General features: G+C 39.7%; 1 protein-coding gene and 1 long non-coding RNA gene across 2 annotated transcripts in view; one reads left to right on the top strand and one right to left on the bottom strand.

The window, feature by feature from the left end:
- Nucleotides 1-15,180, top strand: part of LOC310839738 (uncharacterized protein) — a 313,735-nt gene extending 298,555 nt beyond the window's left edge. Inside the window, 11 exon segments of the mRNA XM_083728675.1 lie at nt 1,079-1,144; nt 2,269-2,295; nt 3,823-3,849; nt 4,836-4,907; nt 5,013-5,066; nt 6,074-6,100; nt 6,903-6,956; nt 7,721-7,807; nt 9,007-9,069; nt 10,578-10,616; nt 12,655-15,180. Coding sequence (XP_083584801.1) covers nt 1,079-1,144; nt 2,269-2,295; nt 3,823-3,849; nt 4,836-4,907; nt 5,013-5,066; nt 6,074-6,100; nt 6,903-6,956; nt 7,721-7,807; nt 9,007-9,069; nt 10,578-10,616; nt 12,655-12,708 — 570 coding nt within the window. The 3' untranslated portion in view covers nt 12,709-15,180.
- Nucleotides 6,111-11,913, bottom strand: LOC310839749. The gene is made up of 3 exons (XR_014561631.1): nt 11,464-11,913; nt 10,042-10,175; nt 6,111-6,914 (listed from the first exon to the last, which is right to left on the bottom strand). It is a non-coding gene; the product is annotated as an uncharacterized lncRNA (long non-coding RNA).
- Nucleotides 15,181-17,809: the final 2,629 nt, after the last annotated feature.

Below are 17,809 nucleotides of genomic sequence, written 5' to 3'. Positions count from 1 at the left end.
AGCAGTAAGATTAAAGTCCTGTGGGCTGTACAGCAAATCAAAAGATCCAAAAGACCTATGCCCAAACACTATCAGAAGGGGCACATTGTGTGAAGAGGTGCTCCTTAAGCAAATGATGAAACTGAATATTTGGTGGCACATAGCACTCCTCCAAAGGCGACAAATTCCATATGGAGGGTGCCACCACTGAGAAGGCCCCTCCACTGGGTCACCCCACTTCAGGTATTCCACACTGGCAGGACAATAGTCACTTTTTAATATGAAACAGGACTTTTGTTTCACTGAGACTCCACATTACAGGTTCCTGAATTTTTGCAACATAATTAATACGTGTTGTGACAGTCTTTACTTTTAATAGTGTTTTCAGAACCCAAGTCAAAATGCATTCATTTGGAAATATGTCCTGTTGATTTCAGTGAGAATCACTTATCAATAAATATCATGACCTAAAGACTGCTTCACATGCTAACAATTTTCCTACAGGCCAGGAATTTTCTTCAACACAACAAGTATTACATATGTCTGCTGTTTTCTGCCTGAACTATCTGTGTACCTCAATACCTGTGTATAAATCAAATATATATGGTAGGCTTTCCAGGGTGAAAAACTATCACATCTGATTCGAATTTAAATTGTTTGCCTAAGATACAGAAATGAGGTCAGAAGAGCAGCCTTAGAAATGGCCAAGAGATTAAATTTCAGTCTTCTCCTGAATGGCCTGCCAGGCCATCTTTGCACACACCCATCAGCAAGGCATTGGGGAGAACAGAGCACTATTCAGCCTGTGGGTATTGGTTGCATGTGCATACTGCACCCATAATAACCTGGAACACACTCATTATGTGTTACGTTAGCTTTTTTAAAAGAATGTTTTTTTAAAAAAAATGACTTTAAAAAAACACTTTTTTATTTAATGTTCTTTACAAAAGTTTTTATTAATTGCTTTGTTCTCTATATTTCTTAAGAGCATTTTCATTCACCAATAATTATTTTTCATTCTAAATGTGTTGTTTTTTTTATCATGCCCATACAAGTCTGTATTCTGTCAAATCACTTCACTGTGTAACAAAATCCATAGGTGCAGATTATAGCTGAACCAGGACCTCCTGGCGTTCCAGGTCTACCAGGTCCACCAGGCCCTACGGTAAGTCTTCTGTTTTAATACTCAGATTATTTACCAGGTTACAATCTCTGTGGCTCTAACCTATCCAGGGAGGTTTATTTTGTGTGCAGATCAACAACCGTTGATGATGAGTGTGCAAACCTAAAATACTTAACCACTGAGTTGTTGCAATAAAATCAACTTAGTAACTTTAGCAAATGAGATAATTTTATCTCTAATATTTTATCTACTTTTTCTGTGGGATAAGCATGGAATAACACCCGGCAGAGTTGGGAGCCAAAAAACAAAACCCCATAACAAGGGTTTCCATGCAGCTATGAAATGATTCCTTGTGTGAAGTAAAATGTTTGTGATGGAATGTAGTGCTAAAGACCCAAACGCCACACTGCACACATGAAGGATAGATGCTATGCTGAGAGCATGCCCAGAACAGCTAAGCTTCAGTAAGCCTGGATCCCAATATGCTCAGCAGGCATTTTACTGCTGACTCTAGTTGTTTGACAGGAAGGTTGATCCCACTGACTATATATAGGAGAGATCCAGATAGTCAAACGTTTCCTTTGATATAATTAGCCATTAGATCAGATCCTAAACCTTCCAGCAGATGGCAAGCCCATACCAGAGCATTGACGAGGTACGTAAGTGGACTGTAAGAACTGCTGTGTGGTAATTTCAGCACATATCTGGGGAAGGGGAATTTGGGGGTCCAGCTTGAATAAAAAGTGAACAATGTACACTGTTAAACATTTTCAGTCTTAAAATCTATTTCTGTTTGTTACAACTGTTTGAATGTGGACATTTGTAGTGACACACATATTGGTGATCACAGATTGGTAAGGCATTTTCCAGAAAAGGATGCACATTGCCTTAGGAAGTATATTTATGGATATTTGGCAGGGGACAGTGAAGTCAGGGTAGGCTCCTTTCTACAATTTTAGAATCCCTGACAACTTCATTATAGTTAGAAAGCACAAAGTTAGATCAAACTTTTATTTTGTTTAGATCGGGGTGGGTTTTTTAACCCATGATAATGGGGGGGGGATACAAACAAATGTATTCTACCTCGAGAAGAAGTCTGATAGCTGTGTGTACAAAATGAAAGATTTACTAGGATTCTTTAACAAATGAACTATTGCTTTCTTTAGGGTCCTCAAGGAATACAGGGGCATAAGGTGAGTCTATTACCTAAATGCCATGTGGTTTTTCCAACCTACATTAAATATCTTTGTTGAGATCATGGCATAGTAATATGTGCCCTTGCTTGAAATTCTGCTATTTTACTTCTTGCTGGATATAATTTATTCATGTTATTTAATTATATTGCTGCCAAAGGATACACAATTGAGCCTATCCCTACAGGTTTCTTGGGGAGGGGAATGTTATCCTTCCCTTTCTTTCTTCAGTTATTTCTAATGTTAAGGCAAATAACTTTTACATCTGCCTTAGTACATTAATGATCCTTGATACCATTTTCTCTTGTAATTATTGTCCAGTAGTACCTTAGAGACCGGCTAAGTTTGTTCTGGGTATAAGCTTTCATGTGCATGCTTATACCCAGAACAAACTTAGCTGGTCTTTAAGGTGCTACTGGACATTTTTTTATTTCTTTCTTTTGAATCTTTTAAAAAAATTAAGGGGTAATATATTGATCAGTTAATCCTTTTGAATATTAGCCAAAATACTGCATTATGGCCTACTTCAACAGGTAGGCAAACTAAAAGTTGACAAATAAATAAATGACAGGTAACATCAAGAAAATGCTGAGACATTTCGCTTCACTGTTTCCTAGACCTTCCATGATTCTGTGTCCTCAGAATGTCAGTCACGTTCTGGCTGTTCAAACTCCCTTTAGAGTTGTCATTTATTGACACTATTTTTAATATATTTACTGTTAAATTTTATAAGACAAATGGGACATGACAGAAGCAACCAGTTTTGCTCTTCACCTGTTTTCCCTGTTCATATTTAAAGAAAGGGAAGTGGTAGGATGTATTTTTTTATGACACGATTCAGAAAAGATAAACAAAATGGACCACTTTGCCTCTCATCCCCATTTTCCCCAGAGCAGTGGGGTATGCCAGGGCCAGGATTGAGCTACCTTTACCAACCAATCTATTTTGATATAAAAATTAAACACACAGCCTCACTTTAGAGATGAACAAACATGGCTGCCCTCTGGTTTTTCTCACTTGGCTTTGGGACTTGATATTTCTGTCTGAAAGGAAAGTTTCCATGCTCACATATTCCTTCCACGCTGAAATATAATGTAGATTTCTAAAGAAAAATGCAATGGGTTATATGGTTTAATCTTAAAGAATACTTTTAGAATGATAACTTTAAGACGTGTACCATTCATCAAAACCTGGTGTAGAATGAGTGCATTTAAAGTTCTAGCTTTGTGCCTTATTCTTTTCAGGCTGTAGGTTGGCCAGTAACAAACTAAGATGACGGCATTCTAAAAAAGAAAAACAGTTAGGCCTGTCTACTCTAGACTGTAGCCACATCCCCTGAATTATGCAGGCATATTTGCACGAGTGGCTTCTGTTTTTCTCTACATCTAAATAAAATGTCTGAAAGATAAATATGATGGCACAGACATTGAGGATTTGAGGATAAGGCTTGAATTACAGATCAACTTTCCCCCCCCCCCCACCTCCCTTGTATTTTCTTTTCTCATATGCATCATTGATATCTTGCAGGGTCCCCAAGGAATTCAAGGACACAAGGTGGGTCACTAAAATTGCGCACACCATTTATGGACCTGAGCACAAGGACAAACCACTTTGACCACTGAAGACTAAGCTTATCCTAGAGCAAGCCCTGCCCTACAATTAGGCAGAATGAGACAGCCAGCTCTTTCAGCAGATGCTGGGATGCCTCCCATGTTATTTTCACTCAAGGCCCCTGGCCTTACCCTTCTGTTGGAAGACAGAGGTGGGTGGGTGTGCCACGCAGCCTTTCCTACACCCTTAGCCTATTTCATTGCCAGTACTGAAGTAAGATTAAGCTGCAAGTCCAGTCAGCATCTGTACATGGAATGGGGAGGTGGGATGCCATCTTGTTCTTCAGCTCGGGAAGCAAAATGTCTTTGGCCAACCCCAACTTAGAGCCCACCAGTACAAAAGATTTATTTCGGGCAGATAGTTATAAGAACCCAATATAGGTTGAGATCTTTCAGTCACTTCCCAATCTACCACCAGTCAAATTCCTTTCTGATTCAGATCATGCGAGTTTCAGAAACTAAGCAAGAATTCAGGAATGGAATGATACTGTTCATAACTCATACCTTTGGTTTGAAATTTTCTTATGCAATCTTTTTTTTTAATGCTTGTATAACTTTATATAAGCCAATAAAGGGCATGTTTGCACTTGCCCTTTCCCACAAAATCCGCTGCTGCTGCTGCTGTTACCAAGATCAGTGTTTCATTGTTCTACTATCTGTCCCCACCCTGCAATCTCTTGTTCCCCTCTAAACAGGTGCCAAGGCTGGTACTGCGTGCTCTTGATCTGGTGTATTATTATAATAGGGAGCTTTTATTTGTATGTTGACTTGCATTTCCTTTAGTATTTTTAAAAGATACCTTGAGTGAAATTTTGATAACATGAAACTTTATTTTAACTTAATTGAAAAAAATGAATTGGGCATAAAGCAAGTGATTTTTTAAAAAACCAACTAGTTGAAACCCTAATAAATGTATTTGTTTTTATACAGGGCTCAGATGGTGCAAAGGGTGCAAAAGGTGAAAGTGGTCATAAAGGTGAAAAAGGTGTCCCTGGCCCACATGTGAGTAGTAGTATAAAATCTGCAACATCCTTGTGCTTCATTAGAAAGCAAAAAGCAGATAGCAATATTCCAAGCCTTTTTATAGTAGTTTTCTTTTCTCTCTAGGGTCCTGCTGGTACTCCTGGGCTTATCGGTTTACCAGGCACCAAAGGGGAGAAGGTAAGAACGCATATGGATCTGTTATGGGAAATGGGTTAACGCGTTCATCCACCACAGTCCTCCAAAGGGATACGAAATGACTCATAACTGTATTTTATTTTATTTGAAACTACTAAATTTTAATGAAGTAGAAAGCTTCTGTGTTACATAAAAGTTCCTTACAGGCAAACTTAAATTGTTTTCTAAGTATTATTGTAATGGTAGAGAATTTGATAAGAATAGTTATTGAGCCCTACATGGAAATTTAAAACAGATTTCAGACACCTTTTTGAAACCTCATAATTATTGTGTGGTCTTTTTCTCAGAGACTTCCCATCAGTGTTGCAGAGAGTTGCAGCAGTGATAATTCTGATCGTCTGCTGTAAAAGTGTAAAAGTGCATGTGATTAGCTTGTCCGAACTATAGACATCATATCTGAGTCAGTGGTGAAATTCTGCAGTTTTCTGTTTTGTTTTGTTTTTTAAACGATTCGTCTGTGGAAATGGAAAAAATGGAAAATGGAAAAACAACAACACAATAATAGTATTTCCTCTTTGGTTGTTTTGTGTTACTAAAATTACAGAAGTTGTGTTAAAACAAAAATATGTGTGTTGTCCAGATGCTGTACACAGGGGCCAGAACCCAGTCAGCAAAGCACTTTTAATACTTACAGATTTCAATGGGAGGGAGCTAGGTATCTGCTTAACATAAATGTAACCCACTTAACATGGAGAGAAATTCAACATCGCACTAAGGCAGTTGTTCCATCAGGGGAAGCATTTTGGCTTAACAGACAGAATGATATCCTCCCTCTGTGTGCTGTTGTGGACGTTATCCCAACCACCCCCACCCGCAAGCCAATTTCAGGGCAGCACTGAAATTGTTTGTACAGGGTGAGGAGGGGAGAAGCCCCATTTCACAAGCATAAGTCCTTGCGCAGGACTTCCTCTGACGGGACCCATTAGTTGAATCCTGTGGTTTCCCACTCTCACCAGTTAACTGTCTCCGTTTCTTTCTCTTAACCCTAGGGAAAGCCAGGGGAACCCGGATTAGATGTAAGTAATGAGTATACTATCTATACTATCTGTATGTCAGCAGACAATGCAGGAAGCAATTAAACAGATTTTTTCATGCGTTATAAATGATTAGTAGAGGGAGGGGTCATGACTGTGTAGCAGGGCAAATGCTTTCATCTCAGGTTAGGATTCGCCTTTCTTGGCCAAGGGTCTCTGGTTGCATTGTCAGAAACAACTTCTACCAGCAATCCTAAAGAGTCCCTTGCGATCATAACAGATGCTAGTACTGCTGAGGTGGACCTATTGCCTGATTTGGGGTGGATCTACACTTGTCGCGCTGCAGAGCAATGAACCACTGACAAAGGGAAACTGCCACTGAACCTTAGAGAATGTTCAGTTCAATAACGTTTAGAAGGTCAATGTAGATCCAGCCTTGGTTTATACCAAGGTGAAAGGGGTGTCCCTGGGCCACATATGAGTAGTAGTATAAGATCTGCAACATCCTTGTGCTTCATCAGGATAAATGTTTTAATAGCAATATCCCAAGTGATATTTTTTTTGCACTTTGTAGTGAATCACGGCCTAGCTTTGTTTTTAATGCTGAACTTGATAAATGGTGTTAAGCTGTTCTGGGCTTTGTATGAGGAAGAGTGGGGTGCAAGAAATAAACAAACAGTACTAGTACAAAACATGCACATACTTTTTTCTGAAAATGTTTCATTGCCTCAATTCAGAGTGGTTGCTTTTAAAAAACAACAACAACATCCTTGTTTTTCCTTTTCCTCATTACCAGAACTATTTGGCACTAAACACATACTTTTTTTCCATGTTGCTGTTATAGGGTTTCCCAGGCCTAAGAGGAGAAAAAGGAGAAAAAAGTGAGAGAGGAGAAAAGGTCTGTATTGCTTCTAATTCACTGAGCTAAATGTCTGCCTCTAATTCATCTGTTCACACACACAAAAAGTCCATACTCACTGACAACATCCCCTAAAATAAATGTTGGCCCTCATCTACATAAATGGTACTAGATATCACTAGATGATTTGTCATTATAGAGTCTTTTAATACTGGAGATCTATTTACTGCATATCTGAACAGGGCCATATATTTCACCTTTAATCTTTGAGGACAGGGGAGCCCAACTATATCTTGTTCAATTGAAGCTAGTTCAAATTTGCAGAAATAGTATGTGGTCATATGCCAGGTTTTGTAGGTGAATGCATATGCAAGGCAAAAGTATAAAGCATTATGAGCAGTAACCAGGTTTGTTCTTGATGTCCCACTTTGCTTCTCTTCTACTCTTGATTCCGCTGCCATGCTGCCAAGAGCAAAACCATAGTCTGGCTAAGCACTACATCCAAACCCAGGCAGCTTAGTAGGTTGCTGCTCACCAAATGAACCATGAGTGCTAGCCATGTTTGTTCTTAAGTGACCACTCATGGACTGCATTCACACAGCAGGTTATTCTTTCTTTCCGGTGCTTCTCTGTTAATTTCTGTACATTATATTTGAGCTGTCACATGATATGTAAGCCACTTATATAAGTCTATAACACAATGCAAACAGGTGGACGCTAAATTCAGGACTTAACAAGTGGTATTTCTCTCACTCCAATCTTTCATATTATAAAAGAGCTTTGATTTTTCTGTTGTGTCACAGGGAGAAAGAGGACTTCCAGGTAGAAAAGGAGCAAAAGGGCAAAAGGGAGAGCCAGGGCCGCCTGGATTGGATCAGCCTTGTCCAGTGGTATGGTTTGATATTGCTGGGAATATAGGTTTGCTTTAAATTAGCTCCATTGCTTTTTGACATCTGAAGCACAAAAAGGTTTCTGGAGGCAGACGACTTTGAACTTGGATAACGGCAGAAGGCCAATGGTTCCATTTCACTGGTCTTTCTTTTTATCATGGTGCTGGAACGTCACTTTCTTGGCGTACATGTTTTAGGGTAGACACAAAATGGGAAAGGCACCTCATATGCAAATCAGCAATCAAAGAAAGAAACCCATGAAAAAACAATGTGACTGCTTGCTGAGCTTAACAGTAGGAAGACAGAACAGAAACCAAGCACACAATAGGCACAAACAGATAGTTCGTTCTTCAAGCCACTTTTGATTTATTTCAGTCCTGTATACAGGCAGTGACCATTTTTGGTGTGTCCGATATATGCGCAACCGCATAAAAGGTAAAAGGTAAAGGTACCCCTGCCCGTACAGGCCAGTCTTGCCAGACTCTGGGGTTGTGCGCCCATCTCACTCAAGAGGCCAGGGGCCAGCGCTGTCCGAAGACACTTCTGGGTCACGTGGCCAGCGTGACATCGCTGCTCTGGCAAGCCAGAGCTGCACACGGAAACGCCGTTTACCTCCCCGCTAGAAAGCGGTCCCTATTTATCTACTTGCACCCAAGGGTGCTTTCGAACTGCTAGGTTGGCAGGCAACCGCATACAAAGTACCAAACCCAGAAGTGACCAAAAAACATCACAAAAGGGGTGGGGCATCCTTAAATATCTTGAATATCATGGACAGGCATGCGGGAGTCACATGCCAGTGGGTGTGCCCACAGACGAAAATTGTTGGAGCGCTGGATGTGACTCTTACATTAGGCTGCGACTCTTAATTTGGCTGCATTTTGGCCATGCAAAAGTCAGACGTTCTACACACACCTGTCTACCCTACCTCCAGGCAAGTAAGAGGCATTCTTACAGTTGAAGGACACAAGGAAAGCAGCCCAAGAGGGTGTGGGACAGGGCCAGTGAGGGGGTGGCCTGGGGAGAGTACAAAGGGCCGGATAAGGGAGGCCTGGAGGACCACATTTGCCCTCCAGGTCAGAGATCCCCCATGCTTAACATTTCTGTAAGCTTCTGAATTATTTCTTTACTTTTTTCTGTTCCTTCTTTCCTTTTGCTTTCTTATAAACTTTTCTGTATATTTCCCCATTTTCAATTAACAGTTCATTTTTAAAGGGGAGCCAGGTTTACCTGAACTGGATGGTGTGGATATGCTCTGCCCTTTGGTATAGTATCCCCCCCTTTCTTTCTTCTTTTGCATGACTTTTTCTGCATAACTTAGCCCTTTTCTTGCATAACATAGTCTTTTTCCGCTTCCTCCCTTCCTTTCCCTCTGGAACCTCCATTCCTTTATAGGAAAATGTGGCCAGAATTTGTCAGGTGTCTGTATGACTTGTGAAAGACCAAAAGTTGTACAGACATATGGAAGAACTGACGTTTCACAAGCCAGGGCACGCTCCAGTTCATTCCACCCAGATTCATGCCACGTTGTGAAACTAAATGCTTATGTATTTTTTAATTCTAGAGTCTGGCTGCTATAAGCTTAGCAAGTTGTATGCATGGACCAGGCAGTTAAATACCTGGAATGGCGGAGGGAGAAAAACTTTTTTAAACTGATATGAATTTGCACAAACATTTAGTATGTGTGTGTCATTCAGCCACATATTCCTGGATGTCATGGGGTTTGAAACACGTTCTTTGTGCAAATAAGTTTGAGTAGTTTCAGAGCGCACAGGTTGAAATCGGCAGCTATGCCTATTTATGTATCTGATGCCACAAATGATTTTAACATTTCAATTATCTAAAGCACTCTCCCTGTCTTGTTAACTTCTGAATGAATGACCAGCTTGCATACATTATCACATCAGCCAATTCCATAGGCTAGAGTTATTCTGATGTTGCGAGCCTATTCCACCCCCCTCAAGAGCACTGCTGGATCTATACAGATATAAAAATATGCCCTTAAAATGCTATGGGTGGGGGGACAACAATCCCAAGGTATCTGCCATTGACTTTAGATTCTGCTCTACAGCACCATCTAGTGTCACTTTTTATAATGCATTTTTAACATTATAAATTGACCTGTGTAGCCGAGTCGCAAGAAAGAAAATGGTTTGCAAGCAAGGAAAGTATTTTACAACTGATAGCCAGAAACTAAACCTGGAAACAGTATGGATCATACACAAAGAATGCTTTACCTAAGATAGGTAGGGAAGATGTTCATGCCTCTGCTTGTCCATTGGCAATGTACTTCCCATTTTGAAAGACAGCCATTCACCAGTCAGTCTCCCGTGTCACAGAGTTAAGCTAAGAGATACTGTCTGAGAGTTGCCTGAAATAATTTTACTTATATTGGTATTGAGTTTATCCTTGTATAGCTCTTTCCTCCCTTCATCAAACTCATATTACAGCATGAAACAAAACATCTTAAAATCAAAAAACTAAATTTGTTTTAATACAGAGCTGATGAATTTTTAAAGCAATTGTTTATGAATTCGCGTAATTGTTTTATTTGTGAAATTAATACATGGGATGTGATTTGTTCCTACATACCTACTTTTTAAACACAGCACATGGTTTTTGCATGGAGATTTCCAATACGTTTATGGTAATGGTAGGTCTTGCACATCCATCATAAATGGTGTGTGTGTGTGTGTGTGTGTGTGTGTGTGTGTGTGTGTGTTGCTGTTATGATACTTTCCAAGAATACAAAATTGTTACTTACTTTTTGCAGGGACCAGATGGATTACCAGTACCAGGATGTTGGCACAAGGTATCGTACCCTACCTTAGATTTTCTCTTTGGCTTGAATTAAGATTGTTGCTTAGCAAGAGTAATAGCATGGAACTAATACATAAGAGAGCTATTTTGTAAAGGAAAAGGGGGGAAAGGGGGAGAAAATGAACTGAGGCAAATGTAGATATCTTTGCTAAATACCCGCATATTAATATAGCCATCATAGAGGGATTAGACCAAAGAGACAAGAAACTCAGCATTTTGCTTATGAAATTATAACTAAAATTAATTGGTCAGGAAATATGCCAACTTATTCCTGCTTGATTCTATCTTTTTGATTCTATGCCTGGCAAATAAATCTGGTTTTATTTCCATTTTAATGCTGACTTTGCATCTTGCTTTCATGTCCGCATTATGCTATTTTTTTTTTTAAATCACATTTAGATTAGTGTAAATTTAGGGCAGAGCTGCCCATGATGGTGGCAAACCAGTGTCCTTGAATGCAGGCCACAATCACACAGCATTAAACTTGTGCTGGCAGGCAGCAATTTCCATGAGAAGCAGAAGCTGAAAGTGGGCCCTCACCATCACCCTCTTCTTAAGTTATTTTTCTGAGTCAGGTTTTAATACTAGAGCTGCATCGATTTTGGATTTCCATACAGTATAGCTAAACAGGGGGAAATGGCTCTTCTGCCATGGCTGCTGAGACTCTTTCTGCAAATACTTCATGCTCCCCCACCTATATGACACCTTTCAATGGGCATAAAGCCATGTACAAAAGTCAGTTCCCCCATTTTAGCTCAGCTCTTATGTGAGAGGCGAAAACAAAACAACCTAGTGTCCTTTTTTCTTTATTATTGTAACTCTTCCTATGTCCAACCAACCTTTTTCTGAGAGTCTCTCTGCAGCTTTCTCCTGTAGTGTTTTGTTTTCAGGGCTACATATACAAAGAAGGGCAGCAAATGACTGGGTGGTGCTTCTGTTTCAAGCTATGGTAGAGAGGAAAGCCGTCCAAACCAACAGGAGGATTGCACAAGCAACCTAGAGATCATTACACATGTCAAGCATTATTAAGCAAGGGCAGAGCAATCCCTCAGATCTACTGACTGGAAAAGATAGAATGGAGCTGTCTTTCTACCTGCAAGGAAAGCATGTGGACATAGATCTATTGCAGGCATAGATTTCCATAGGCCTATTGCAAGTGGTATTTCTACCAGCAGTAGCTAGTGTTAGGCCCCCAAATGGAGCATTTTAGGGAAAGAATGGACTCAGCAGAAGCAGGGCAGAGGTGGCCTTCAGTTGACTGAATCCAAAGCCCATTAACTCCCTCAAGAGGCCCTCCAAAAATTTTCCGAAAAGCGAGAATTAAAGAAAATGGCGAGAATTGAAGAAAAAGAATCAGCACTGCTAGATGGAATAATTACATTGCCTACCTTCCACCTTGGATAATACACACTGGTACAGCTTTGGAAAAAGTAGATAAGTCATCTACTTTACTGCCTCCACATCCTCATTTAAGATTGCACTTAGGGAGTTTAAACCATGCAATATATGATGATAATAATAATAAAAAATTGAAGTCAGCAATGTCAACAAATAGTTGCAAACACTGTCTTGCAGTAGATGAGTGAGATGCATGCTATGCCCGTGTGTGTGTTTTTTAAAACATGTTTGTGTTCTTTTACAGTGATCCTCCAAGCATGGACTGTGTAAATAATAGTGTGATATATTTTGATCTTTTTCTAATTTTTATACAAAAAAGAGGGGGGAAGTCACAAAAAAAACAATAACTCTTCAACAGTAATATATTGACCTTTTTATACTGGATGCTTTCATGTATGGATTTTAAAAGATATAAACGTTTCCAAGGCCCATAGGACAAGCGTACATAACCAACAACTATTTTATAACTGGACACTCTGAAATAATTGGGAATGATTGTTACTTGCTGCTAACGCTACCGTGTGGAATAACAGCACTGAGAAACTATGCCTTGTGTGCCTAATTGCATGGGAGAAGGAACTTCCCCTCTTCTCAACCGATGGCTTTCAACTCTGCAATTCTGTTGCACATAGCCACAGATAGAAATGGAGGAGAAAATGAAAAAGAAAAAGAAGTTGCAGCCATAGAAATGAGACAAACGGTGGCTTATGGATGAATGTCGGAGGAACCTCCAACCCGGAAATACAACACAAACGTAACCACACATGCTGCTACATACCTCCACCTTGAAGAAAACAGTTACGTTCTTGGTCGTTAGGATCACCTCTGTCATCTGTGGCAGCTTTTTCCACATGTAGAAAACTTTGTCACCGGGAGAACCTCTGCTTATCATTCTACAATCTGTGACTTAAAGCGGGTTGATTCTCTTCGGGAACTTTTGTAATTACTGCGGAATTGGAAAAACTTGTAGTGCCTCACATATCATACAGATTACACACAAACACACACAGAGGAAACAGTACAATATTCATCTCAGTTTTACAGATTTGCAGCATAACACCAGTGCTGATTAAAACCTCTTCCACAGCCACAGTCCATGAGTGCCAGCTCATGTTTGCAAACTGGGAAGGGATTCCTGTATGAAGTCCAGTGCTTGCTTCCCTGAATTGGCAGGGCTTGCCGGATCAGTACTGATAAACTGGAGCTCTGTTTTTGTACTTTGCTCCCCCATTCCCATATGCAGAACCAAGTACATAACTCAAGGACGAGTATCTTCATTGGTGTGTAAGCACCTCCCAAATAAAACTACCGATGGTCAGAAGCACAGGAGTTCATTAATAGCATCAGTGGTTGTTTGGTCACTTACTTGGTCATGGAAACAACTCTTTCAGTTTCAGTTCTCCAAAGTAAAGGTGTCTAGGAGAATCTCCATATTTTATGCAGTAAACAAAGGTGCACCAGTGTTACATCAGTGACCCCCTTATAGCAAAGCATAAAGTGAGAACAGGCACATTTCTTTCGTGTGCCTGAGAAACTTCTGTCCAAATCAAAACACAATGGCTACAAAAAGCATGGAACTCTAGCAGTTGATTGGAATGCAACTAAGTCCCAGTGGATTGTGGGTATGAGCACAAATCAAAGGAGAAAATACTGCTAGTGGAGTATCCTGCATATTTACCATTGGTATATTGAACAAGAGCTTACTAATTTCAAGAACCTAAGCATGCCCACACATAGCCTACCTTGAACCTATATTTGTAGCAATAAGCAATTTCATTTCATGCAGCACAGCCAAAACTGTTCATCCATTTATGCAACTATATAATGTTCTATACCCCCCTTGTTGTTGTGCTGCCAATGGGATCACATACACACAGTTTGTTTACTTTAGGGATGGGGAGCCATTCAGATGTTGCTGGACTGCAACCCCGTCATCTCAGGTTGGTGCTGATGGGGGCTAGAGTCCAACAGAATCTGGAAGGATACAGGTTAACTTCCACCGGTTTGCTTCCTCTGCCAAACACCACACTGGCGAAACTCTTCACGCTCCAGGTTTCAAATCTTTTCTTTAAAAGGCCATGTTAACGAAAATGTTTTCACAAGCATACAATGAGTATAGAAAGGTTCGGGCAATGATGTTTTGATGCTGGATGGACCCAGGAGCATCCAGGAGGCATGCTACCTAAGAAGTAAAGGCTACAGAACATGTTAAGTAGAAGTATATTGCTTGGAAGGTACTGAGGTAAAAAGGGAGAGCAGCAGAAGTGGAGTTAATGGCTCCTGGCTCTGGCTGTGAAAAGCACAGCAGTTCTCTATGAGTTGGCAAGCATAGTTGGGAGCAGCTGCAGAACTGACTGAGCAATGTTGACTCATGGAAAGAGATTTCAGCTTCATGGAAGCATTTGAACCCTTTCGCCTCTGAACATTTAGCTAATGCCTTATATGACAGTTTCCTCAGCGTCATGTTTGTTTGAACACCAGCAAGCAGTGACAGTGATCAACTAGGCACAAAACTAAGATGAAAGCACACGTTTATAGGAACCAAGGGACATAATACTTTGCGGTTTGAATAAAACCTAGGAAGCCTGGATTTTCCTATCCCGTTTTATTTTGGTGCTAATTGGCTTCATCCTAATTCAGAGTTTAAGCCCTCATTCCCAGAGATGGGGTGTAATTCTATTCCAAAGTGCTGGTTCGCGTTACTGATCAGAATTCACCTGTGTAAGGATGGCATGGTGCTCTCCGTTAGTGTAAGGTAGAAGAGGGGTTCTGGATTGCTATCCTCTGAATCTTTAGCAATAATGTGTATTATTTCTATTATTACTACTTGTAAAGTCTTCTAGGAAAACTGCAGTTAATGCTTTAAACAGTGTACAATTCTTCACATGGTAGAAGATGCATACTATACACACAAAAATAGACTATAAAGTTAACATTGCTTCACTTGTTAACTACTTGGGTTACATATAAGATAGCTTTATTGTATTATTTCTGATGTCCATATGGCATTTTGCTCGGTATTGATATTAGACTGTTGTGTAAATGAAGATAAACTTCACTGACTTAAGAAAGAAATTAGATACTTTAAATTGTCAATTAAAATTCTGTAACCTTCCAAACAAAGGACTAGCTTTCAAGGCTTCCTTGAAAGTCAAACAGCTGTGTGCATAGCTTCGTTTTCTGCATGTAATACTCTTTTACAGGTGGCAAAAACCAGTGGCAAGTCCATGGGCAGCAAAATCAACTCTCTTCTTCCTAGTCTTCAGCATATCATTTCCTCCAAATCTTATCTCCTGGCAAAATATTTCCCTGTAGTCTGTAGTGTTTGCTGAGTATACTGTACATCTATCTAATTGCCATTCTATTAATGTCATCCTTAGCAGAAGGAAAGGAAGCAAAAGGCTGGAGCATGTATGTGGTAGTGTGACAATAGTAATAATGCACAATTATAGCCCCAGTCAAGACAGATGCAGGTGGACCTGCTGCTTTAAATCCCCCCCCCCCCAATTCCCATTTTCGTGCCAAATCCCCTCATTGTTTTCAATTTTGGAAGTTCAGTTACTAATTTACAGGCTTTGGTGGGGAGGGGCAAAGTTTCTGTGAGGGAACACTCAAAAAAAGGCCACATGCATCCATGCCCTTCTGGATCACTGCTTATGAAATTTAATACTGGCTATACTATTCTTTTTTTGAGAAAATAGACAAATTACCTCTTCATCATTCTCTCTTATTAACAGCTGTCAGTGGCAGCACTGGAAAAACAAAATCCAGAAGAAATGTTTAAAAGTACTTTTCATTTCTGAACTCAACTTATTAGTGCTACAATAAAATATATTTATGCAAGAAGTGGGCACACACAAGTGGAGACAGATACATTGTTTGTTAGCACATTAAACCCATTTTTATTTGTGAGTCCTTGGCAAACTGTTCAGTGATAACATATTTGTAAAGAAAGAGCAACCTTCAGTAACAGTTATTTCTTCAATTGCAGACAGCACCAAAGTGAGACTCCTTATAAAATGTGACTCCGCATCATCTATTGTTAGCAACTTCCTATTTTTCTTTCCCTTCCTCCAAGAAGGTGTAAGCGATTTGGAAGTATCTATGATAAATAATTTAAAAGAACACATAGCATTATCTCATTCAGTCCACATAATTTTATGAGGCATAGGTGCCAACTCCCTGGGGCCTTGGGTGCCGGAGCACCCACAAAATTCCCCATAAAGGGGCTGGGCAACCACAAATTTTGGTGCCAGGGGTCAAGGGGCTAAGTTGGCACTCCTGTTGAGGTAAGGTAAAGGATTGTGAGTTGCCCAAGACCTGCTCCTAAGCTTCATAGTTCAAACCTAAATCTATACCACATGGAATGCATGTCAGAGTGAATTCACTAAATATATTAGCAATGGGATGCTTCAGAACTGCGTATTTTGTCTACATATCATTTATTTTGGTGGTGGTGGCAGGTACTGGCCTGGTTCAAAAGTCATGCTATTCCCCTCCCTCTCTTCCCTTTGTCCTCCAGCACAGCTGCAAGGAAGAATCAGAAGCTTTTGCTTCCGCGTTAAATTTCTACACACCAGCACAAAGATACAGTAGTTTGATCCATTTCTGTTCAGTTAAAGGCATACTTTAGATCAGGAGTGGGGAACATTTGGCTCTCCAGATGTTGCTGAACTACAGCTCCCACCATCACTAGCCATTGGCAGTGCTTACTAGGGCTGATGGGAGTGGTAGTTCTACATCTGAAAAGCTAAAGAACCTGTAACTCCTGCTTTAGATACTCATTTAAAATGCTTATCGGCATCACCTTTTGTAGCATTGGGAATTGTGGGAAATAACAGCTTTAAAGCCCTGAAAGGAATTAGGTAATTCCTTTTTAATAGAAATGCTCTATTTACTGTGCATAAGTACCGATTAAGATCACCAAATCGCTACTAGCCATCAGAATAGTAGTGATTTGGTATTTTTAATCAGCACAGTATTTTAAAACATTGAAGATTATCAACATGGCTTCTTTATATAAGAGGACATTAATATGCTTTCAAAAGCACCAATCTGGTTAGTATGTGAAATAAAGATAATTTTGTTTTACGCTTTAAATTACTCTTATTTTGAATGGAAATATAAAGAATAGCCAGCATTCAATATTTTCACTACATGTTGTTTTCAGTTTTTGATAATTTTATAATTTTTCAACTTGATAGCTTAAAAAAGTGAAGGTTTGCACTATATGGTACTAAAACCCTTCCATAATTTGATTTCAAATGGCTAATTTTCATTTTCTAGGTGGGTTTGATTTCCAAAGATATATCCAGCAAAGTGATTGATCAGTATCAGGATACAATAATTGAACATTTATTCACCATTGCCTCCTAAGCAATGCATTTTTGCATGCTGAATAAACTGCATTCACATATAGTGTTCATTTGGCAAAGCAGACAGTTGAATTGGAGAGCATTCCTAAGATTCAGTAGTTGACCTTGATTTTATTATTACATTTTAGGTGGGGTGTGAAGTGCACATTTCTGCCGAGTTGAAATTATAATTGAAATCAGTGTAATCAGTAGGCATAATCTAATCAAAATTAAACGGTAGAGTTAAGCATAATGGACAGGCTTAAATCTCTTCCACTTAAAGAGATGGAGCTTGAAAGTATTTCACATCTGCTATATCAACAGAATGTTGTGCCACAGAACTGAAAAACAACACTGTCAACTTCTAAATTGGCATTTTGAATATATATTGCTGCAACTATAAATATAGTTTGGCTTTGCCTCTTGTCTAATT

This window comes from Podarcis gaigeae, assembly GCF_964106915.1.
Source record: "Podarcis gaigeae genome assembly, chromosome: 2".
Taxonomy (NCBI): domain Eukaryota; kingdom Metazoa; phylum Chordata; class Lepidosauria; order Squamata; family Lacertidae; genus Podarcis; species Podarcis gaigeae.
This window is presented reverse-complemented; position numbering and strand designations above follow the sequence as displayed.